This window comes from Drosophila montana, unplaced genomic scaffold (genome assembly GCF_035044405.1).
Source record: "Drosophila montana isolate Dmon_TW-CO22-7 unplaced genomic scaffold, ASM3504440v1 contig_3200_1, whole genome shotgun sequence".
In the NCBI taxonomy this organism is placed as follows: domain Eukaryota; kingdom Metazoa; phylum Arthropoda; class Insecta; order Diptera; family Drosophilidae; genus Drosophila; species Drosophila montana.
Window position 1 is genome coordinate 2,409,990 of NW_026998080.1, and position 25,814 is coordinate 2,435,803.

A 25,814-nucleotide genomic window follows, 5' to 3' on the forward strand; every position below is an offset into this window, starting at 1 on the left:
ACTAAGTGCATTTTTTCTGCTGTTGTTTTTTTTTCGTGTTTTATTGTCAGATACTTTTTTCAATTTTCCTTTTGGCCCGCTTCGCTTTGGCTTGGAATGAACGTTGCAAACCAGTTTTTCTATAGCCAGATTCGGATTCGGATTCGCATACCCACATTTTTGTAGCTCTTGTTGTTGTGCTGGTGTTTGTTGTTGTCGTTGTTGTTGTCGTTGTCGAGCCGAGCTTTAAGCTCTGTCATGACGTCATTGTTTTTGCACTCACCGCCTCGCATGCTGTTTGTTTTGGCCCGAAAGCAAGTGGCCCCAAAGTGGCAGCCACTCAGTTCGCATTGGGCAATGATCGCGTGTGCTCGGCAATCGAAATCGAAATCGAATCGGAGTCGAAGTCGGGAAATCGGACGTTGAAATCGCAACGAATCTCGTTTCCCAATTAACAACTTAGTAGAATTTTTGTTTATCTTTCGTTTCACGCTGATTGGATAGTCATTAAAATAAATCAAAAAATACAAATACAAATAAAAGCATATACAATGAAACAATTGCCAGCTGAAGTTGCATAGAAAAAACTGAGGCAAGCGAAACGCAACGAAAGTGTACCGAAGTGAAGTGAAGTGAAGTGAGGTGAGGTGACGAAAAGTGAGCGCCACAACGCCACAATGGACGTCAAAGATATCAAGGGCGCCAAGGTGACGCACGCGGGTCTGCTCAAGCACAACACGGATGGCACCACCGAGACCCAAAAGATCACACATGCTGGCCTGGTGGCGCGCAGTCCCGAAGGCACCGCCGCCAAGGGCATGAATATACGCGGCAACGAAGACCTGTGGGTGGAGATCCAAGCGAACACCTTTCGCAACTGGGTCAACGAGCATTTGCGCGAGACGGGCATGCAGGTGAGTGCCATGCATATGGGCTAGTCCGTAGACGCTTATAGCTTATATAAGAGGCGAGCGTTCAGTGAAGCGCAACTGCCTAACAATACGACGCTCGGTTACTCAGTCAATGGGTCGGCCAGTCAATAGAACTATCGATTACCTGAATGTAACATATGAATGCATTAGATCAGCGCCTCGAGCAGGGCCTGGGCTCATTGGCATGCCCAGCTACAGTTTGCACGCTTGGACAGCTCGTGGGCCTGCAGTTATGCCAGCTGCTCTGGTATGCTAGTCTTCCGCGGGGCCTTAAAAATGCCGTAAATGGCCATGCACCATACGCCACCCCGGTACAGTCATAAATATCAGCTCAAATCTCGACTCATTGTCGCCCACACAAACGCACACGCGGCGTATACGCAACGCCCACGCCTGGAGCAAGTGCGACGACTTCAATGGCAAACTTTACTCACACAAAGCCGAAACACTCGAAGGCGATATTTTCAAATTGCGTCGGTCAATTTAATTACAATTACAAACATGCAATCGCTGCTTTGCGCTCAAGTGGCATGCATTTCATTAGTCAATTTGAAAGCCAGCTTCGAGTCGAGTCGCCTTTGTGGGATTTTAGTTGTTTTTGATTTTTTATAGATATTTTTCTCACACTGAACTGGCCATATTTGGGCGCTTGAATGCCAAGGCCGCAGCTCACAAAATACAACAAATTAAAATAAATACATATATAAATAAAAAACACAGCATCGCTGCAAAGCCATTACGTGTTACAAAACAAAAGCCAGCGACAGATCTTTCAAGTTTTATGCATACATTTTGGGACAGTCGAAAAAAAAACTGAGAGATGATGAGACGAGGCAGCCAGGCAGCCAGGCAGCCAGGCAGCCAGGCAGCTGGGGCAAGGCCGCAGCCCTCCAAAATGGGCAGAGTTCGCGCATACGAGTCAGGTTGTAAACAGCGCTAATTGAGCACCCAGCCAATGACAATAGGCCTTAAAAAATGAATAACAACATGCCAACAAACCTGGCTGCTATATTTAGGTCAAAATGCCAAATTGAGACTGTCAAGTGTGCATTTTATATTCTAGCTTATGGCTAATGAAATTGCAATCAACTCTCTGTGCCATATTCTCTGACGTGCCATAAAAACATACACCTAGAAAAACTATGCTCGGCATGCCACAGCTCAAATACTCTATCAGGTGCAATTTATTAAGTCTAAAATGATATACATATTCACAAACTGTTCTCAAACTGTAAAGTATTCCCATGCAATCTTATCTTGACGTAACAGCAGCCTAAAATGTTATTAACAGCCCATACTAATTACTAGCTTAATACTTTTTTCAGTTTTGCAATAAGTCAAACGTTCCGTTTTTAAGGTAGGAAAAACAATTAAAGTAAAACTAGAATTCATTAAATTCATTCAAAAAAGCTAGTAAAAAGTTCCCACACACTTGTCTGTTAGCATTACAGCTTGCTAGACTGTTGCTAACAGCCCCAATAACATGTTTATCGTAAAACGCTTCTTACCTAATACATATTGGTGAGAAAACTAATTTAAAAAGACGCTAATTTTGCACTTGTAATGGAATAAAATATCAAACAGCTATTGGATAGTAAATTATATCTAGAAAACTGTTAACAGATTTGTAGTAGTCGACCCAAGAATCGCCAGTTGCTTTTCTGTTACGCATTTTTAACATTGAGAATGTAATATATATTTACCATATTTTATGCAAAAAAAATGCATGAAAAGGAATCAACAAAGATTGTAGGAAACTATATGTTAAACTATTAAAATCTAGTGTTTTACATAACTTATGATGTTATCGATTAACAGTAGCTAATGCGAATGGAGCAGATGTCAGCAGAGAGTCCTCTGAGCCAGTCCCCCCTCGCATATGGTTGGCTCTAGGATATATGAGATGAAACTTTTCGCTTGGCAGACAATAGGAATTTATGAGCGCTTCTTGATAATATCCACTCCCGCATAGCATAGACTTGCAAATTCAAAGGTTATGCGCACATGACAACAAGACGAACAACAACAGCAACAACGATAACAGCATAAGACAACACCCCCAACTGCCAGCCAAAGTGGAGCTGTTGTTGCCGCTTGTTAGGGAACAGCGCGTTGGCAACTATGTGCGAGATTTTTATGGCCATCCACAGAATATTTGCTGTATGGGGCACGAACAGAAAACAAACAGCAACAGACACGCGATTGTCTCGCCGGCTGCTGACAGCTCCAAGATAAAAAGCTTTATGTCAAATGGCAAAAATTGCAAAGACGGTGCCGGAGAAAGCCAACTGGCAACAGCTCCAGCTCCAGACACAGCTACAGCTACAGCTTCAGCCTTGCCGTGTGAGTGTATTCCGGCCAAGTCAGAAGGCGGTACACGCCCAATGTGGGCCACAACTAGCGGGCTTTTCTACTTATTGTTGTTTTTGTTAATGTTGTAGTTGTTGTTGTTGTTGTACCTTTGCTGCTGATTGCCCATTATGAAAGCTGGCTGACAAGCAGCAGGCATGTAGGTACATTAGCAGAAAACATGCATAGTTTCGCACAGACAATGCTAATTAACGCCCATTGAAAGATTCGCCATTAGTGATTAAAAATAAAAACATAAATAGAAAACTAAAAAAAACAATCTGCCATTTCTTCCACTTGGGGCAGGTGCATGACTGGGCTACGGACTTCTGCGATGGCACCTGTCTGTGTGCGTTGGTCGAGAATTTGCAGACGCGTCCGCTGAAACCATCCTGGAACCGCCGGCCGGCCAATCAGCATCATTATCTGGAGAATGCCACAACCGCTCTCAAGTCCATTGAGGCGGATCACATTAAGCTGGTGAACATTGGCAACGTGGACATTGTCAATGGCAACGTGAAGCTGATATTGGGCCTCATCTGGTCGCTGATTGTGCGCTACCAGATCGGACGCAGCAAGTTTCCGCCGCGCAAGCTCATGCTGGCCTGGCTGCAGGCCGCGTTGCCGGATTGCAAGATCACCAATCTCACAACGGATTGGAATAGCGGCGTCAACTTGGCCGCGTTGCTGGACTACTGCCAGCCGGGTCTGTTTCCGCACTGGCGCAGTCTCGATCCTAGTCAGAGTGTGCGCAATTGCACCAATGCCATGAATCTGGCACAGCGCGAGTTCGGTGTGCCCAAGGTGCTGGAGCCCGAGTATCTGGCCTCGCCTTGGTTGGATGAGCTATCCGGCATGACGTACTTGTCGTACTTCATGAAACCAGGTGGGCCCGGCTACAATGCCACCATGCGTTGGGTTAACACACAGGTTAAGGAGAGCGTCAAGAACTTTACGGTGAGTAATAATATTATATATTGACCCTTAATAAATACAAGGTTTATAACGGATGCTAGTCCCATTCTCTCTCACACACGCTCTCTCTTCCACTTATCTTGATTCTCAATCACTATTTTTCCCCTCATACTGTTATTCCTAAATATCTTCCTTCTGTGCGATTTTCTTTAGCTCTAATAGGACCTACGATTTTTAAATGATATTTTAATCACGTGAAATATCATTGACTTGATAAATTATAACTTTGAATCCTTTTCTCTCTCATCCCTCTCTTAATCTCTCTCTCTCTCTCTCTCTTTCTCTATCTCACTCTCTTCCTTACTTTTCTTCACCCCTAACTATTCTCTCTCTTCACATCTCTCTCCTACCTCTGCACTTACTTCCTCTGCTTTGAACCCACTTACCTTTCTTTATAATCGGCTCTCTATGCGATTCTCATACTTGCAGTTGAAACGGTTTCTTAATCGACGTATATATATAATTATATAATAGTGTTTTTTTAAACAATGGTATTTTAAAAAGCCATTGCTCTGCTTACTCACTGTTACTTTACCCCTCACTCTGGCTGAATATACAATTGCGCGCCCTTAATTTTAATTGTGCATTTAATTGTAATTGGTTGTACTATTAATTGCATTGCATTGTAGACCGATTGGAACGATGGACGCGTGCTGTGCGAAATCATCAAGGGACTGGGCGGCTCGGCTCCGGCCCCAGATAAGCTGAGCACCGATCCCTTTCACTATGAGAACAATATACGCAAGGCCGTCGATGCGGGCGCCAAGCTGGGCGTTCAGCCCATATTGACGCCCAAGGACATGGCGAATCCGGAAGTTGAGCATCTGGGCATCATGGCATATGCAGCCAATCTGCAGTGGGTGCCGCCCCGTCCACCGCTCTCCGACCTGGTCAACGTTTATTTGGAGAGCACATCCGGCCGTGTGGGCGAACCGGTATGTACCACGCATAGCTGAGTGCTTGACATGACCGGCATTAATGCTTAATACCCATTTCACACGCAGACGCATTTCCGCATCGAAGTGCTGTCGCGGGACATCAGCTTGAACTCGGTGCGCTGTCACGTGGTGCCCCCGTCCGGTAATCCCGGCCAGCCGGTGCGTTTGAATGCGCATGGCGAGGGCGTTTACGTGCCGGAGCGCTATGGTATGCACGAGATTGTTGTGGAGATTGGCGAGGATAGCCTGGGAGGTCATTTCTTCCGCGTGTTGCCGCGTCTCCTGCAGGTGGCGCCCCCTGGCATGGCGCCCTGCGCTCTGGGCAGCCTGGTCGAGGTGCTGGTCAATGCAACAGGCGCGCCCAAGACGGAAGATATTCTGGTCACAGCAGTTTCGCCGACGGGCATCTCGCACAACTGTCCGCTGAAGAAGATCGACGAGGGACACAGTGCCATATTCAAGCCGGATGAGGCGGGCATCTGGGAGATAGCCATCACCTATCAGGGCCGTCACATCCAAGGCGGTCCATTCACCTGTGCCGTGTTCGATGCCTCTGGCGTCTCTGTCCATGGCCTGGACGGCGCCATGCCGCTGCGCGCTCACACCTTCGAGGTGGACGCACGCGGCGTGGGCGTCAGCGGCGAGCTGCATGTGGACATTGTCCATGACAAGCACTCGCTGGTTTGCTCTGTGGAGAAGATCGTGGATAACAAGTATCGGGTGACCTTCATGCCTCGCCAGAATGGCAAATATCGCGTGTATATCTACTTCAATGGCTACGATGTCAAGGGCTCGCCCTTCATGTGAGTAACCCAATCGATCCTTAGCATGTGCTCTGACCTAATCCTCCATTAAATCTTGCAGCATGCGCGTGGGCACCAAAGGTCGCTCGGGCAAGACGCGCAGCAGTCCGCTGCATGAGAGCAAGCATCGGTCGGAGAGCCCCTCGATGCACTTCATCTCCACGACAAATACGCGCCATAACGACTATCGCAATGCGTCGCTTTCTCGTCGCGATTTGCACGGCCACAACACGGCCGAGCGCACCAGCAGCTATTCTCCGCAGTATTCGCCCAAGCTGGACGCAACCGACTACCACACGTCCAGCTCCAGGTACTACAAGCGCGAGAGCGAGGTAAGTAAAGGCAGGCAGCATGGCTTCAGTTCATCCTAAGCACGCGGCGGCACGGGCTTCTTGTTAATGCTTTGCACAACAACCACAATGCACACCACAAAATTGAATGTTTGGCTAACACCTACACACACACACGCACACACACACACCCCCTTGTACCCCCTGACACACACTCAAAATTACATTCGACAGGAGAACCACGGCTCCCCCACACCGCCCCTGCCGCCAACGACTGGCGGCTCCCCCACAGTGAAATATTTGAACTCGACGGACCTTTACACGGAAACCGCCGGCGGTCGGCGCGACTCGAAGACCTCTAACAGCAGCTCAACCAGGAATGACTACTACTACGACAAGGAGAACGAGCTCTATAGCCAGCGGCGCATCGTCAGCAAGCCCAAGCTGGCGCCACCGCGCGAGGAGCGCGAGCTGACCACCAACAGCAACAGCAGCAGCAGCTTCCAGCGACATCAACAGCTGACCAGCTCGCTCAGTCCAATACCTAGTCCCACACTGAATGTAACTAAATTTTTGTTTGATCCGTTTGCTCGATTCCAAAAGATAAACTAGTGCTCTTTATGTGTGTCTGATCTTCAGTTTGACAAACCAAAGCTAATCTTGTCGTCTTACACCTCATCCACAGACGCGCTCCAGCGAGCTGCACTCGCACAGTCCGCTGACCATCAAGACGTCGAATCAGTACGAGAGCTCCACGCGCAACATAAACAGCAGTCCGCGGCACGCATCCGCCTCCCCCGTGCAGCGTTATTCGCCCAACAATGCGTACATCAGCACGGCCACACATCGCATTGGCAGTCCCGTGACCAACACCCTGAACAAGGTGAGCATGCACGTAGATGCGCGTAATGCCGGCTCAGAACTGACTCTGCTATATTTCTAGAACGGATACGAGTCTACGCGCGTGGAGAAGTCATCCACCTACAAATCCACCTCGAACTATGTCACCGATTCGAATGTGCGCGCCAGTCCCTCGCTCTACGGCACAGCCGAGCGACTACGTCGGATTGGCTCGCCGGAGCCGCGCATCGATCACTCCTCCAATGTGCGCGTCTCCTCGCTGAAGCCGGCGTCGGCGCGTCGGGATAGCTGGGATGTCATCAACAAGACCAAGCACATGCTCTCGCACAATTCGCTCGAATCGCTGGCGAACATGACCGAGAAGCAGCTCAACACGGAGCTAAACTACGCACGCCCCGATCTGGACAACGAGACGCAGCGCAATACACAGTACAACAAGTTCGCATTGCACAAGCAGCAGCAACAGCAACAGCAACAGCAGCAGCAGCTTCAGTCGGACTATCGACGCGACTCGCCCGACGACGTGGATCGCTACAAGTAATTGATATATTCTCCAATATTATGCCAGACCCTTTATCTCTTCCTTTCTCTCTCTCTCTCTCTCAGACCCAGTGCCATCACCGTCAAGTCACACTCGAACAATACGTATACGGACAAGTCCGGCGGCTATATCAAGACCGTCAAGGAGTCCAGCGAGCATGTGGTCACGGAGAGCAATGGCCACAGCTCGGCCAATGGGCCGGGCTACGGCTATAGCTCTCTGTCGCGCTTTCGACCCATAGACAGCAATGCGACAGGTGCTCGGGCCATACGCGTACAGGACATACCCAACGGCTCCATTGGACGTCCGGTGGAATTTGAGATCGATGGCTCCAAGGCCGGTTCCGGCAATTTGGAAATTTTGGTTAATGGCGGCCGAGTCACATCGTCGGTCCGCTCGCTTGGCGGACAGCGCTTCATAGCCAGCTTCACGCCACACGAACATGGAACACACACCGTGCAGATCACATTCAATGGCGAAACGGTACCAGGTGAGTCGGGGCAATAATTATGATCAAGCAGGAAGCTCAAGTATGACGCCATAAGCTGCACATAACGTGGGCGTTGCGCACTTTTAAGTCAAGTTCGGCATTCTTGCGCTGCGAATCTCGATATGCTAGTCGTTTTGTACCCTTACCTAAATTGGGCATGCTTAGTTGATTGGCGTGTTTGATTTAAAGTGTTTTCAAAATTGGAATGCCTAATAGAACTGAGTAAAAGGTTGCTAGTGCGTAATAATAAAAGACTTTGGGGAAGTCATAATGCTTAGGACGTGGTATTCACAACACTATCATCATAGTTTTCTTAAGGTAAGAGATTTCTATAAATTTTAATGTTTAGAAGGTATTATTATTAAATTATGTGACTATATTGGTTTGGTTTACTCAGGAAATTAAGATAATATGTATTTTTCAAGAATAATGTTGCCAACTTTAGATGCAAAATTGATCTAGAGGCCGAACCATGAACAAAGAGCCAAGCCAAGAAATTTTTACCTATATAGGATATTTGAGGGTACCATTTTTACATGAATTTTGACAAAGAATAATGTTGCCGTATTTGGATGCCAATTTGATTTTGTATATATGGATGTATATATGCATGTATGTATGTATGACGTATGCATGTGTATATATGTATATGCATGCATCTGTGAATGAATGAAGGAATGAATGTGTGTATGTAATTATGCATGTTATGTGTGTGTGTATGTGTGTGCGTGTGTGTATGTATGTATGTATGTGCGTATATATGTATGTATTTATGCATGTAAATTGGCTTCTATACCAATTGCAGACCAATTTGTCTTGTTGCGCGGCAAATTTAAATAAGAAAACGTATTTATTAAAGCTGCCCTCCTCCTCGATTCTCAAAAATCTAAGTAAGGCTTGCAGGCTTCACCTATGAATTAAACGCAGGCGAATTACATACATGTATGTATGTATGAAGGTATGTATGTATGTATGTTTGTAGGTATGTTTGTAGGTATGTTTGTAGGTATGTATGTATGAAGATGTATGTATGTATGTATGTATGTATGTATGTATGTATGTATGTATGTATGTATGGATGTGTGTATGTATGTATGTATGTATGTATGGATGTATGTATGTATGTATGTATGGATGTGTGTATGTATATATATATATGTATGTGTGTGTATGTATGTATGTGTGTATATATGTATGTGTGTGTATGTATGTATTTTCGCATGCATTTTCACAAAGTTAATGTTACTAGGCCTTGCCCGTGGCAAGAGAGACTAATGTTTCCCAGATTATATGTTCAACATTAAAGATTTCTAGCTATAAATGATTTCTTTATTTAATTAAAAGAAAACTTTGACTGCGCCGTAGATATTGGGAGGGTGGTATTTATACCGTTATTATAAATGTACTCATATAGCTCGAACAGCTGATGAAGTTGAGTTCTTCGTATACACTCTTTGTTAATTTATGGATCGAAGCAAATATGTCTTCTCCATTACTTAAATTACAAGAAGGATAAGAACAGTATAAACATATACAAGTATAATATACGAACTATATACATACAATAAATATTCACCCAGTATTAAGATTTCTGAAATATGAGCTTAAGCCGTGCTTGAAAGAGTTTATTTGATTTCGCCTCAACTGATGGCACTGCAGACCACGGTGCGGCGAATTCATGCAGTTCGCTTGAGAGAAGCAGAGCAGCGCTCTCGCTCGCACTCACATTCGCGCTCACTCTCCCGCTACTGATCACTTGTTGCTGCGCCTACCTGCGCTCACCTGCCGCAATTCAAGCGCTCTTTTACGCTCCGTCGCGCTCAGCCAGCCGTAGTGAGCGACCTGCCGAACAAGTTTTGAGCACCGCTCTGAGTCGCGTTGGCAGCAGCCGCCGCCGCAGCCGCCAGTCACAGCTCGCGTTTCGAACATAACTGACACGTCGGCGCACCGTCAGCAGCGAATCGCAACAGTTAAAGCCAAGAAAAATTTGATGAAAAAAAATATAAGAAAAACAACTAGATAGTAAGGAAAAGCAAAGGCTAGAAGTGTGTGTGAATGTGCAAAGCGAAAAGAAAAGAATTGTTTGTAATCAGACAGCGCAAACAAAAACATTGTCAAACGGTTGAGAGAAATACCAAATTCACCAAAGAAGAAAAGAAAGATAACTTTTTTTTTTGTGGAATGTTAAGCGAATCGAAAAGATTTTGTTTGTGAGATTTCTATGCCAAAGAAATATGCTAATATAACCAATGCGGACGTCGCGTTCCCGTTCCCGTTCCCGTGCCCGTGCCCTTGCACGTTCCCGTTGCCGTTGCCGTCTCTCAAAACAAAGTTGCCCTCGTCGCATTTGGGTCTCTGTTTGTTGTGTGCATGTGTGAGTGTTGCGTGTGTGAGGCGCGCGCTACGACAAAAAAAAAACAAAAAAAAAATATATATATATAAGTAAAACAAAACTAAAACCAGTTTAATGAACCTTTTAGCTGAACATATTTTCAATGGGACTAGACAGCTGCTTGGCTTAAAGGTTGAAATCGGTTGAAATCAACGTCAAAAGCGTAGAAAACTGTCGCCCTGCAATTTGCAATGTTCATTGAACACGATTCTGGGGTGTGTGTGTGTGTGTGTGTGTGGCAGCCATTTTGTTAAGAGCTTGCAACATGCCACAGCCACAATTTGGCTCGTTTATTGGCGAAGTTAAAGGCCCCGTGCGGCAGTGCAGCCACATAATCAAGCGACAGGCGCGCATAGTTCAAACGCAAGCTCATAGATACACACACACACACACACATACACACAGACACACGCGAGCGCACACTCGCGCAGCAGCGGGAAGTGGTCTGCATTTATATTTTTTCTTTCTTTTTTTCTGCTCTTGCTGTTTGCTTTGCAATTTTCAATCTGTTGTCGTTGGCTTTTCTATGTGGTTCAAGGCGCACTTGTTGCATGCCTTTGTTAGCCGTTGCCGAAGGAAGTTGCACGCCCTATGACAAAGCCACATACAGCTGCAACAAGCGGCTACAACAACAGATCCAACAGATACGCGTACTGTTGTTTGCCATGCCACTTAATGCGGCTGCAGCTCGAAACCCGTTGGGATAGGTTGCCAGCCTGTTGTTGTAGCTGTATGCCACATTTATACATACTTGCAACTGGCGGTATGCGGCAAGGGCGTGCCGGACAGGTACGCGTGAGATCAGCCGCACAGATTGCAATTTCTTCGACTGCCTTCTGCGACAACGTGGCTGCCACTTACTTTCCCACTGACTTGACACAACACACAAATATTTGAGCGGACATTTTGTTTTCGTTGCGTTAAGTTGAGTTTCGTTTTTTTCTTCTCTCTGGTATAATGAGTTGTGGCCACACCTCTTTCTTTTGAACAGAGCTTTTACCCCGCTGCTGCTGCTGTTGCTGCTGGTGCTTATGGCTATTTCCGCTGTCCAACATATTGGCATACATGCCCAATTTCACAGCTACTCCGCTGGCCCTGCCCTGCCCCTGGCCGCTGCCTCTATCACTCTGCATTTTTGTGATTTTATGAGCCACATTCAAAGTGAAATTTTTGTTTGATACACGCATGGCGCACAGGCAACTGGTTTTTAAGCGACGGTCAACATAAATTAAGGCAAAAAAAATAATAAAACAAACCAAATACGCAATTAAAACAACTGATAAATTACAAATCGTTTGGCTTTTAATTTTGTTTAGCGACGGTCGCGGAAAACGTTGAAAAACGCGAGAAAAACGTGCGCGATTCGTGATTTTCGTTAAACAACATTTTTGTGCAATGCTCGACGAAATGTGAAGAAAAAAAGCAAAAGAGAGCTCTTTAAACTAAATTGTTTTGTTGAAATTCGCACAGTGCAGCATTTAACACAAGAAAAATATACATAAAAAATACACAAGTTATTTATTAAAAAATTAATAATTAAAATAATACAAAAATAACAAGCCGCTGACATAATCGCAGCGCGTTTAACAACTTGACTTTCAAGTGGTTCAAGTTCAGACGTGCCGCCCGCTCAGCAATTGTGTATTGATATACAAAAGAATAAGGTCCAATCACGCGTTTTCAGATACAACATCTTGCACTGCCCCAACAACAACAACAACAACATCAACAACAACAACAACAACAGCAACAAAAGCCTCGCTACCAACGCTCCAACGCATCATCAGCAGCTACCAACACAGTCACCACAAAACGTAAATCTCCATTCTGCGAAATCAAATACCAAAAATTCTTTAGCTATAGATACATGTGTATATAGATACTTATGTGTGCATAGATACATTTATATATATAAACTATTCGTAACGGTCGCTGTCAGACATTCTGGCTTTGAATTCTTCTGCTGCTTCTGCTGTCGCGGCTGCTGCTGCTGTGGCGACAGCTGCTGGCCATCTAACGGTTTGCATGCCGCAGTCACGTAACCGATTTCGTATACGCACACACACACGCTCGCACGTAGATACTCAGGCACTCACACAGATACTCGTATGCATATTGAATAACAGCATTCAGCCATCTACTCTTAACTGCACTTGTTCTCTGGCCACATGCCGGAAAAGTTGGTCGCTGCCAGCGACAGCTACACGGCAAAACAAAACCGGCCGCGGCCAGAACCGCTAGCAGCAACAGGTAGACACACCGAAGTCAAAAATACCCTTATCCGTTACGTGAATAACGCACAGGATGCATGGGGCCTACTTTGGTTCGCCAGCCCAAACATAAAGCCAGATTTATTGACCAAAAAATTTGTTTAAATAATCGTGTGTTTCGAATTGGTTCGAACTGTTAGCTGGCTATTATCTTTCAGTTAATGTGGTATGAGAATGTCGCCGGAAATGAACGTGGGAACAATATCCACTGTATGAGTGAAACTCGCAAAGAACTTGCTTGAAGATAGTTTAAAGTTTTGTTTTTTCAACCTAAACCGCACTTTGTTTAAGCTGCCTGCCTTAACTCAGCTAGTTTAGGTCAATTGTACGACAAACTATAACTTTCTGGGCTATGGCAATCTAGAGATAAATATACTAGACTCAGATTGCAAGCAATTTGTCTTAAATCACGCTTTTATTGTGTTTATAGAGCAGCAAATTATGCAAAAATGAAGCCAACTTAAATTTGAACTAGATTTAAGAACTAAGACCAGCGGCTAATATGCACAACTAGATAATAAACTATTAGTTAATTGTGTAGACTCTTTAGTAGTTGAATCAAGTTCAAGATAATTTGCTGAGTTTATGTTTGATTTATAGAATATTAATACGAAGAGTTGAGTCTGCTCTACTTAAACAAAAGCAGCTCTTAACATAAAGTTTGGACATTTCTTTCTGAACTTTGCAAAGTTCAAATGTAGTCCATCAAGGTTCAATACTTTAGTTGTCTAAAACTTTATTATTTTTAATAATTAAGCATGAAACTAGTTTTTGAATGAAGTTCAACTTACTTGAATGTTTACCATTTTTAATTTCTTAACATCCTGTTCATGTTATAGAGTATATATGAATCGAAAACCCAGCAGCAAGCCTTGCAACTTCATACGTTCCTTTAGCACACGCAATTCGAGCAAGAGTTCATACTTACATGAGCTTCTCACACGCCACAAGATGTGCATAAGACTCTCTTGAGATAGCTACAAAAACAATAACAACAACAAGAAGAAGAAAACCCCACCAAAACTGAGCCCGTTAGAGTTGCAAATGCAAGCAAAGTTCAAGTTGCAGACTCGTCTGTGCAACGCGTAGAATGTGGCAGTGACACAGAGGCAGACTTTAATTTATGAGCATGGGAAACTCTTACTTGAAGCTGTTGAGGTTTATTAGATGACCGGCTAACTGTTGTTCACATGGAGCTCGAGCTGTGTGTGTGTGTGCGGCTGATAAATGCTGGCCCAAAGTGTGCCGCCAATTGGTGGTCAACAAACCCCAAGAGCGGTATTCAAATTGAACTGTGGTAGTTTTGAGTGTGGCAACAACAACAGTTCGCGGCCGAATTCGGTTTCAATTTTGTAGCCGGCGCATCGCAAGAAGTTTCCCAGGCAAAAAGGTTTGGGTTTTTTCCGGCCAAAACGAAATGTTACGTTCAACGATTTGCGCAAGACAAAAAAAGTGCCAACTCAAATCGAGTTTTGAGCGACAACGCAACAGTTTGATTTTCCATTGAACTGAAGCGACGGCACGAGGCGCAACTCAACTGCTGTGGCAATTTTCATGGAAAAGCCATAAAAAGCAGCACCAGCAGCTGCAACCGAAACGAGCGCTAAAAGGAAAAGTGCAGCAGCAGCAGCAGCACACGAAAAAAAATATGAGAAAGAGAAATGTGTGGAAAGTTGCAAACAAAAGTAAATTTTTGCGCCAAGCTAAAACACGACAGCAACAACAACATCAACAGTTGCAGCAACAATCGACTAAATCAATAAAAAAAAAAAAAAGGAGAAATGAGCAAACATTTAACGAGCTGCTCGTAATTGCCAATTGCAAGTTCAATTCGCTTAGCGCCAGCTCACGAATGTATCTCTGTCTGTCTGAGCCTCAAGCTTTAATGGCTTCGAGCTGGTTGCTCCATCTCCATCCAGCAGCAGCTGTAGCTACTGCAACTAACTTTGGCCAATTAATGTGTTATAATCTGCTCGAGTTGATTGTCTAAGCATTTGCAGCCTGCTGGCCGTGCCCACTTGGATGCCCACAAATGCAGATACAGCTACAGATACAGCTACATCCATCTGGCAGAGATACATTTGCAGATACAAATACGCAGCTCAAGATACGCACTTGTGCCTCGCACTCAGCCAGCTGGCAACGAGGCGGCACAAATTGTTGTTGCGTTCGTTGCGTAGCTATTGCGACAATTATAATGGGACGCAGCGGAAAACAATGCGAAATCCAAATAGAAACCTTGTTTTGACTTCCACGCGGGGGCTGCCACAGAAATGCTGTACGTTTCATTTGGAAAGTTGAAGAATTGACACAGAAACAACAAGATTTTAATTAAAGAAATGAGATGTGGCTGATTTTAGGAATAAAAATTATATGACATGATATGCATATCTTTATGTATTGAGCTATACGAATCTGAGAAAAAGGTTATATTTATATTTATACAACAAATTATAGAATCTAGTCAAATAACAAGTTATGTACATGTCAACTTTTTATATAAAAGCAACCAACAAATTATATATATATGGGCAAAGGTTTATAAAATAGAGGATTGAAAAACGAATGCCTAAAGACAAACTCGTTCATTAAAGCGTGATATTCTTAACTATTAAATCATTGATAAGGCCGTTTTTGGTATTATGTGTACTTTAAACAAGATATGAAAAATTACTTAAAACTCAAGCAGGCAATGCAAACTAGAAGAGAGTTTATGTGGATGCCTTGGATTGGTCTTAAAAATATCTCAAACAAAACTTGATTCAAGTTTTTACTTTAAAAAGAACTACTTGTACTTTTTACTCGCATTTTCATACTTATATCAAGTACATCCGGCCCTGTCATGCTTTTGAGATGAGGTTTGATTAATTTAAGTTTGAATTTGTTGAATTGTTTTCTCTGCGTGTGTGTGTACATATGACAAAATGATAGCTTCACAAACACATCGTGCCTTTTGGAATTATATTTTCTTCCACATCTCCAAACTTCGACAGATCTATCGATTTTATTGTAGCACTACTTCGTATACTTATCATAAGACTATTTTATAAATTTTAAGTTTATGTTAATTTATTGAGTCACCCTCGCTATAGCGACGAGCTGTGTCTCTTGCCTTAGTCAACGCGAGCAGCGTCTCAATTACCAGCGCTGCCGCAGCATAAAGTCGCTTTGTGGGTCAAATAACCTGGCCAGAGAGGGTATAGGGGCAGCTCGAATCACAAACTCACATACATATCTTTTATCTGAGCTCTTAACTGACAATCTTTTTCTGATTTGCGCTTGATTGCAGGTTCACCGTGGCACGCTGAGATCATGTCGTCACCCGGCCTAACCGCTCTGGGCGAATCCACACGCCTTGTACCCGCCAATACGCCGGCGGTTTTTGAGATACTGCCGCCTCCTGGACAAAGCCTGAGCAAAGGCGAGTGCGTGGCAACGGTCTTGACTCCATCCAAGTCAAAGCTGAATGCCAGAGTCACCCATGAGGCGGCAAATGGTGCTGCACGCATTGAGTTCGTGCCCACCGAAGTGGGCACGCACATCATTGATGCGTCCATCAATGGCACGAAGATCGCTGGCGGTCCTTTGATAGCAAAGGTCTACGATGCCAGCCTGATCCAAGTGACCGAGGTTAACGGCGGCGTGGTTGGCCAGCCATGCCAGTTTCGTGTGGACGCCAGTGCGGCTGGTGAGGGACAGCTGGAGATATCCATTAATGAGGGCGAGGTGCCCAACCATGTCCAAGTCGTTGGCGGCGGTCGTTGTCTCGTCTCCTTCACCCCCGAGCAGGCCAAGTCCCATTTGATAGACATCAAGTTCAATGGGGAGACGGTGCGCGGCTGCCCCTTTGTCTGTGCCGTGGCGGACACCTCGCGTGTTCTCCTCAACCTGTCCAATCTGGAGCTGATACCGGTCAACCGGCCCTCCTCCTTTCACATCACGGTGAGCGGTGGTGGAGCCGCTGAGCTGGCGGTCAGCGTCCGTGGGCCACACGGCGAGTTGCCCGTTCGCGTCACTGGCGATATACACGCCGGCTTCACGGCGGAGTTCACGCCCACCAGCGTGGGCGGCCACTCGATTAATGTGGAGTACAATGGCTTCGCGGTGCAGGGCACACCATTTCTGGCCAAGTCATATGATGCCAGCAAGGTGGTCGTTGGTAGCGTCTCCCGTGGCACCATGGGTCGACCCGTGCAGTTCACTGTGGATGCGGGCGATGCTGGCGAGGGCAATCTAGAGATAACCATATCGGCCAAGGGTCAAAATATACCCACACAGGTGCATCCCCAGGGCAGTGCAAGGTAAGCATAATCAGGTCTTAGCCACCTGCCAGCTTCTCTTACTCACACACACTCTCTCTCTCTCTCTCTCTCTCTTTGTCTCTGCAGATTCTCCGTTTCGTTTGTGCCGACAGAGTCGTGCGAGCACACAATTAATGTCTCCTTTAATAAAATGCCCGTGCCCGGCTGCCCAATAACGGTTGGCATTAGCGGCGGCGTCGCCGGGCCCCAGGTATCCCTTGGCGGTCCCGGGCCGGTGCATCAGACCAATTCTTTTGTTATCAATCACAATGGCGGCCGTTTGGAAGATATTGAGGTCAACGTCGAAGGTATGTAGCTGGCCAGGAGCTGGCTGAACGGGCTCGCTCACACTAACACACGGTACTCATACGCTATGTGTACCTCCCCCCCTCCTCACCCTCTCACATTTATAAGCCCCTCCGTCCACCCCTCTATATCATTGTGCTCTGCTCGCCTTCATTTTGTTTGCGTGTGGTTTGATTTGCATTTTGCATTTGATTTTGGTTCAAGTTATTCGTAATTGTAATTAAATTGCTCGTTACCTAAATGTTAATTGTCTATGTATGTGTGTGTGTGTGTGTGTGTGTGTTTGTGGGAGAGAGTAATCGATATCGCACACACCCACACATACACTCACACACCCACACACACATATGCATACGCATACATATCTGCTCATAATCCGTATCTTTAGCTAGCATCTTATCCGTATCCGCATCGGCACACAAAAACACATGACGTTTTTTTTTCCCACACGCACACACATTTTCACACTTTTCAACACAATCTACGGAAATTGTTGTTAAAACTTTTAAGCATGCCAGCACGCCCCACTCCGCCCACCACTGCGCCCAACCCTTTTCAATGGTAACTCACCCACAACTGGCCCCTTAACTCTACGCTACTCACAGCTCCATTTCTGCTTCACACGCAGCGCTCTTGACAATAGCTTTGCTCCACCGTGCGGCAGCTTGTAAACTTGTGTGGCGCCCCGCTCCACTTAGCCACTGTGGCTAGCTGCGTGTGTGTGTGTGTGGTGCTCATTTAGTATATGTAATTATGCGTCATATTTATCATTTTGGCAATTGCTACGGTTACACGTTGACGCATTAGCATCTGTGCTTAGGCATTACAGCTGGGAGCAGGCTTTACAAACTCTGAATTATTCAATGGCCGCAACTGTGTAGGCGTGTGTAACAGTGTTTGTATGTGTGTGCGTGTGTATAGACATTAGAATGTACGTTATGTAATTGATTTCACTGTAGTATAGCAGCACATTTATATATAATTACTTTTTAATTTTAATTTTTAACTGTATATATACATTATAGTATGCGTCTGTGTATGTGTTTGTGCCTGCGGTATTTATTTCTGTGTATGTATGTGTGTATGTTCCGTATCTAGTTGTGTTTAAATGTTTTGTAATCTTACGCCCTTTAATTTGTAATAATTTGCTCACTTTTATATCTGTATTATATTTCAGGACGGCGAAATCTTTTGTACTAGACTCTATAAATATGCATATACTTACCTATATATATATATATAACTTTATATATGAGTACTTTCTATCTCTCTCACTCTATATATATGTATATACTAGCTCCTTATATCTACTCTATATATATATATATATGTTCCGCCTAACAGTCCGTTTAAATTGAAAGAAACCATAACCCAACAGCGTGTTTACCAAGCGAAGTACTACTGTATCGACCACGAGTGAAAGAACCACAACAGCAACAACAACTATAACTTTAAAAAAGCACCCACTACACCACACTAAACAACAAAGTACTCGTTTTTTTTTTAATTTACTACTAATGTCCTTTTGCGCCTCAGGGCTAAATATTTACTAATTTGTTCAATTGATTTTGATTAATGTCTTTTAAAAGATGCGCAAGCAAACAAATAAAATGATGTTTTACGAACATGATATATGCATAAAGGATTGTGTGTATTGGTATTGTTTTGTGTTCAGGCAGACTTTCAATATTGTACATAAGCTATATAGACACTAGAAGTATATAACTACAGGGATATATTTAAAATATGTCTGCTCGCTGCTCGCTCTGTCTCTCAAAAAAACACATGCAACATCTCAAGTTTACTAACCGTTTCTGGCACGTTCTCGGTATAATACTCAAGACAACAACTGCAACAACCACTGCAACCACTAACCCAACAATTACAACACCAGACAACCCACTAACCAGCCCGTTGGCATCGTTCATATTAAGTTCCTTACAAAACCAAATCCAAGCCTAATGCCGTTACTAATCTGAGTAAACATTTTTCCAAATTTTTTACCAATTGCGCGAAACCAATAAACAAAAATACCATAAACAAATCACTAACTACACCACACAACTACAATTACGACAACTACAACTACAAAAACAACAACAACAACATGCTCTATATATGAATTTCAACAAAACAATCAAATGAAACCCTCTCAAAACTCATTTCCGGCCGCGTCGCAATCGAAAATTCTTGATTAAAAACTTAAAAACCTAATAATACTAAAAACCAAAAAAAAAAAAAAACAAAAAACAACTAAATATACAAATAAAATGCAAAATGTGCACATTGCAAAATCGGGGCAACTCAGGTCCCGCCGGACAATCGGTGCCCGCCCAGGTGCATCAGTCCGCCGAGGGCGTCTTCAAGGCGGAGTTTGTGCCCCGCGTCGTCGGCGAACATCGCGTCAATGTCACTGTCAATGGTTTGCCCACAGCTGGCAGCCCCTATGCGGCTAAGGTAAGTTCATGTATCCTTATAAACTTAAAGGTTGTCCGAAGGTAAATTGTAAAGTTCATGTTAACTTTCCTAACCCTTGTACACTATCTAAGTCCATTGTAAAGAATTCTGTTCATATTTTACGGCCATAAATTTGTCAAAACTAAACCGATTTTTGTAGAGCTTACCTTTTTCATCATGGTTTTTCCGCTAAATTGATTTTACAGAAAAATATGAAAAGCTGAATTTGACAAAAATATCTTGAATATTTTAACATACAAAATCTAATTTTTCGACTGATTCTTCCTATAGAGCTATTTAATATCTTAGTACGATTTTGATCAAATTTGACTCATAAATAAGCATCAGCGTTTAACAAGTAAACTTATTTGATCAATATATCTTGATAAACAAAAATGTTTACCATACAAGAACCTAATTTTCGACCGATTGTTCCCATGACAGCTATGCGATATTGCTGTCCGATGTCCGATATTTAAAAAGCATACTGAAACTAATAACTATATAAACTATATGATACCCTGAAACTGCCTATGATAGCCCTAAAACTGACAGACAAGTTTTGCATAGAAACAGACAGACGGACATGGATATATCAACTGGTAATGATAATCAAGAATATATGTATATACTTCTTGGGGTCAAAGATGTCTCCTTCTGTGCCTTAAACATTTCATGAAAAAATTATAATACTCTCTACAAGAAACTTAATTTGGAAAAATTATTCCACACTCACCGTGCTTGTGCCTATCTTTGAGGTATATTCCTCCTTCCAGATCCGACTATAAATTCTCATAGAGCCTATAAGTAATACTTATTTGTAAATTTTGAGCATTAACCTTTTCCCTCTTCGCAGGTTTATGACGTCAGCGCAATCAAGGTGAAGAATGTGAGCAGTGGAACGGTGGGTAAGCCTGTTACCTTCCTTGTCGAAACATCCCAGGCTGGTCCCGGCAATCTGGAAGTCACAGTAAACGGCGGTCGCGTGCCCACCTCGGCACAGGCCCAGGGCCAGCACACATATGCGATCAGTTTTACTCCACGCGAGGCCGAGAGCCACACGGTGGAGCTGCGCTTCAACAGCCAGGATGTGCCCGGCTCACCATTCACATGCCGTGTGGCGGCCGCAGCACGCATACAATCGCCGGAGACCATGGACAAGGTCAGCGTGGGTCGCCTCTTCGAGTTTGTGGTGGAATCGGACACCAAGCCAACGGTGGAGGTGCTCGGCCCGGCCAGACGAAGTGTCCCGGTAAAGATCGATGCACTCGGCTCAACGCAGGGCTACAATGTCAAGTTCGAGCCCATGGAGGTGGGCGATCATTCGGTGGAGGTGCGACTGCCTGGCGGCGGTCATGTGGAGGGGAGTCCCTTCCTGCTGAAGGCCTACTCTGCCGAAAAGGTCATCGTAACGGACATACGACCTGGCGTGGTCAACAAGAGCGTCAGCTTTGGCATCAATGCCTCCCAGGCGGGCGCCGGCAATCTGGAAATCATTGTTGCCGTCAACGGCAAGAATGTGCCAAACTTTGTGCAATCCGAGGGCAACGCGCGATTCAAGGTGAACTTCAAGCCCACGGAGGCGGCTGCCCATTCGCTTTCCGTGCGCTTCAATGGACACCCGGTGCCGGGATCACCCTTTAGCTGCCACATAGCAGCTGCTGCCGCCAGTTCTTTGGGCTTGCCACGCGCCCAGGCGCTGGGCGAATGCCTAAAGCAAGCGGCCGTCAAGATGGACAACACCTTCGAGCTAGAGGGCTTCGAGGGCATCGAGCCGCAGATATTTGTCACCTCGCCCGCCGGCGACAATGAGCACTGTCAACTGAGTCAGCACGATGGCGGCACCTACAGCGCCTCCTTCCGACCGAGCACAGTGGGTCGGCATCTGATTAGCGTGCTGGCGAATGATCAGCACATTAATGGATCGCCTTTTAGCTGCAATGTGTTCGATGTCTCCCGCGTGAGCATCAGCGGCCTAGAGCAGCAGTATGGACCTGCCACGCTGGGCGTGCCTGTCACCTTCAGTGTGGATGCAGCTGGCGCAGGGGAGGGCACACTCGAGCTGGTGGTGTCCACCGACAGCAGCACCGTCAAGGCCGAGGTGGTCGCCTGTGCACGCGGCCTCTACGACGTCACCTTTGTGCCGCAGAGCACCGAGCCGCATTATGTGAATATTACGTTCAACGAGGTCGCCGTGGATGGCAGTCCCTTTCGCGTGGACATTCAGCAGCACACACAGCACATACAGATTGGCAGTCTGGCAGCCATTGATTTTCCGGCCGATGATCAGATTGTAGAGATACTGGCGCCCGATCAGAAGCCCGTGCCGTACACCATCAATCGCCAGACGGCGGAGTTCCGCACACACATGACCGGCAACTATACGCTGCGCTTCATTGACCGCGAGACGCGCCAGCATATTGGCACCCGCACGCTCTGCGCCTTCGATCCCATGCTGGTCAAGATCACCGAGGTGGGCGAGGCCCTGTGTCATCGTCCGGCCAGCATCAGCGTCTCGCTTAATGAAGCCGGCCAGGGTGATCTGTCGGCGCTGGTGCGTTGCGGTGTCACCGAGGTGCCGCACACCATACGCGGCCCCAGCAAATCGGGCGTCTACGAGATTGTCTACCAGCCCACGCGCGTGGCTCCGCACAAGATAAGCATACTCTTTAACGATGTGCCCATATCGCTGAAGCCACTCGAGATAAATGTGCTGCCTGCCAGCGCTGGCAAGGAGATCAGCGTCAGCGGCCTGGGTCTGTATCAGGCGCGCGTCGGCAAGACCACATCCTTTGCCATTGACACAGTGAAGCGGCCGGCGCGAGAGTTCGATGTTGTGGTCTCTGGGCCCGGTGGCCAGGCTCTGCCCGTGCGCTGCTATCAGACCAAGAACGGGCATCTGCAGGCGGAGTTCAGCATTAACAAGCCGGGTCAATGCGTTATCGGTAAGTACCGTCACAGCTACAGCCATTCCTTGTCCAATCGCTAATCTCGAATCGTCTTCTTTTGCAGAGGTGCTGCATCAGTCGAAGCCACTGCCGGGCAGCCCCTTCACCTGCGAGGCTTTCGACAGCAGCAAGGTCAGCGTGCAGGGCGTCACCAAAGAGCCGCTGGCGCAGCACAGCGCCAATAGCTTCACCGTGCGCACAGACAATGCCGGCACCGCCGAGCTGGAAGCCTTTGCCATTTCGCCCACTAACCAGAGCCTGCCCGTGCACATCAGCGAGCAGTCCGAGGGCATTTACAACGTGGAGTTTGTGCCCTCCCAGCCGGGCAACTATAAGCTAACGCTCATGTATGGCGGCGAGACGATTCCCAGCTCCCCGCTCAACTTCAGCGCCTCGTCGAGTGGCGTACGTAATGATGCACGCGCTGCTGGCCACGGCCTGGAAGTATGTCATCGCAACAAGGAGGCCTCCTTTGTCGTCTATTGTCCCATTGCACCCAATGTGCAGATCGAACGCGTGGATGAGTTTGGCGAACGCATCGAGCCCAAGATCAAGGCGCTGGGCAACAACGAGTGGCGCATCTCGTATGTAATCCTATCGGTGGGCACCTACGAGATTCGTGCCAGCTGCCCCAACCGCGGCAGTCTGCCCGGCTCACCTTGGCGCGTCTGCTGCGTGGAGTCGACAAAGGTCACTCCTGTTGGCGGCTGGGGCACGCTGGTTGATCATGACGGACGTCTAATATTGCCGGCACGCATTATCTTCGATGTGGAGAATGCCGGGCCCGGCAAGCTGGTCTGCAGCATCGATGGCATTGAAATACCCGTGGATAAGCTGGCCGATGGCAAAATGTGTCTCAACATTACGGGCGAGAATCTGGCCGCCGGCGAGCATGATCTGGACTTAACCTGGAGCGGTTTGACCATCACACAGTGCCCACGCAGCGCCTTTGTAACTGGCCAGCAAGCCGCCGACAAAGTGGTGCTAATGGGTCGCGGACTGGCCGCCGCCCAGGCCGGCGAGGCGGCGCACTTTACCATCGATGCCTCCAATGCGCCAGCCGGCCGCCCGGAAGTCATTTTGATCACGCAGGAGAATACAGCGCTGCCCGTGAGCCTGGCACAGCCGCGGCCCAGCGAAAACATTTGGCTGGCCTCGTACACGCCGCAGAAGTCCATGACGGGCACTCTGACGCTCTCGGTCAAGTGGAATGGCCGGCTGGTCAAGGGCTGCCCGCTCACTGTGGCCGTCGGCTCCTCCATGGACGCCTCGAAGGTCATTGCGTCTGGTGAAGGTCTGCGCCATGGCATCGTTGGCAAGGACATCAAATCCTGGATAGACACCCGACGCGCCGGCCCTGGCGAGCTAACCGCCCACTGCGCCGGCGCACGCAAGGTGGCCTACTGCGAGCTGTATGACCACGGTGATGCCACCTTCACGCTGAATATTAAGCCACAGGAGCCGGGTCGCCATCTGCTGACCATCAAATACGGCGGACAGAATGTGCCCGGCTCGCCGTTTGCGCTCAAAGTAGCCGGCGCACCGGATGCCAGCAAGGTGAGTAACAGAGAGAAGGCAAATATAGCTTTTATCCACAATCCGTTACCTATATGTCTCTTTAACGAAACAGGTTCGCGTTTATGGACCCGGCATCGAGCATGGCGTGCTGGCCACCTTTCAATCGCGCTTCATATGCGACACACGTGGCGCTGGCGCCGGGCAGCTGACGGTGCGCGTGCGCGGACCCAAGGGCGCCTTCCGCGTGGAAATGCAGCGCGAGAGCCAAAAGGATCGCACCATTCTGTGCAAGGTAAGCAGGCGGCTTTGTACGCTTGAAGAGTGTGATTAATTTGGCTTGTTCTATGCGATTCCTAGTACGATCCAACGGAGCCGGGTGACTATCGCGTCGAGGTCAAGTGGGCTGGTGAATTTGTGCCCGGCTCGCCGTTCCCCGTCATGATCTTTGACACTGAGGAGGAGTTACGAAGGTACTTGCAGGGCATATGAGGCCAGATCAACCATCCCATCATCGTCTTCCCCAGTGGACTGAGTCCGCCCATTCGCTATCAGCCTGCAGCTGCCACGCAGCAGACGCGTCGTGCCGCCTGTGTGCCACTCTAGCGGATGGCACAAATATTTATAGTGTATTTTTGGGGTACATACACGAGCACGCACATGTAGCTACAATCGCAGATCGTTAAGGTCAACCATTATATATATATATATACATATGTTACGAGTACTAGTTAAGTTTTAAAACCGAACGAAACGAATCGACTACGATAAGTCAAGGTGAAGTCGGGGCCCGCCAGGCTCAGCTCTTCGGGCCACAAAAGGCTTCTGCGCTACGATAAATAGCTTTCTGTTCTTCTGTTCTGTTGTAGACCTAATACCTATGTAATACAATGTTATTATTGCGAAACAATTTGATCCAAATGTTTAACAACGTATTCAATACAAACACACGACATTAAAAATATTCACTTACACACATACTAAAGAAAATCCAGAAACCGCAGAAATTCGTATATGCGAAAATCATAGCATACTTTTGTGCGCCCCTCAAAAGATGCAATCACTGGTTCGTGCTGCTTACTTCTTGAGATTTGAATTAACGAAAATTGCTTAGCAAACCTTAAAGATTTTCGAGGGATAAATTGCGCTAGGATCACATTAACTTTATCGATTAGTAATTTAGCTTAAAATGGTCTTCTAAGAATTACATACTTTTATATACACAAGCTAAATACCAGGACAATTTTGCAAGCATTCGATCAATTTGGTTTGCGGTACGTATGCGTCGTATAGGTTTCGATTATATGTTCGCAAAGGGCGTGACAGATTTGGCTCTAAACTATATATAAATAATTAATTATTTCGCTTTTGCAATCTTTTCGTGAACAGGTGCAGATCATCGATAGAGTTGGCGTTTTTAACTCAGCAAATTCCATCTATATAGAATTGCAATCATCATTTTGTATT

General features: G+C 46.3%; 1 protein-coding gene across 6 annotated transcripts in view; it reads left to right on the forward strand.

Moving 5' to 3' along the window:
- jbug (filamin-type immunoglobulin domains fbug) overlaps positions 1 to 25,421 on the forward strand; it is a 30,510-nt gene extending 5,089 nt beyond the window's left edge. For 3 of the 6 annotated variants that reach the window (XM_064687696.1, XM_064687695.1, XM_064687693.1), the window contains exons 2-17: positions 484 to 893; positions 3,567 to 4,217; positions 4,865 to 5,170; positions 5,240 to 5,976; positions 6,038 to 6,308; positions 6,501 to 6,827; positions 6,952 to 7,149; positions 7,210 to 7,664; positions 7,734 to 8,158; positions 16,110 to 17,121; positions 17,209 to 17,429; positions 19,736 to 19,884; positions 20,741 to 22,829; positions 22,897 to 24,389; positions 24,463 to 24,642; positions 24,708 to 25,421. In XM_064687696.1, coding sequence (XP_064543766.1) covers positions 657 to 893; positions 3,567 to 4,217; positions 4,865 to 5,170; positions 5,240 to 5,976; positions 6,038 to 6,308; positions 6,501 to 6,827; positions 6,952 to 7,149; positions 7,210 to 7,664; positions 7,734 to 8,158; positions 16,110 to 17,121; positions 17,209 to 17,429; positions 19,736 to 19,884; positions 20,741 to 22,829; positions 22,897 to 24,389; positions 24,463 to 24,642; positions 24,708 to 24,839 — 8,883 coding nt within the window. In that variant the 5' untranslated portion in view covers positions 484 to 656 and the 3' untranslated portion in view covers positions 24,840 to 25,421. The other 3 variants (XM_064687697.1, XM_064687699.1, XM_064687698.1) reach the window with 3 other exon arrangements.
- Positions 25,422 to 25,814: the final 393 nt, after the last annotated feature.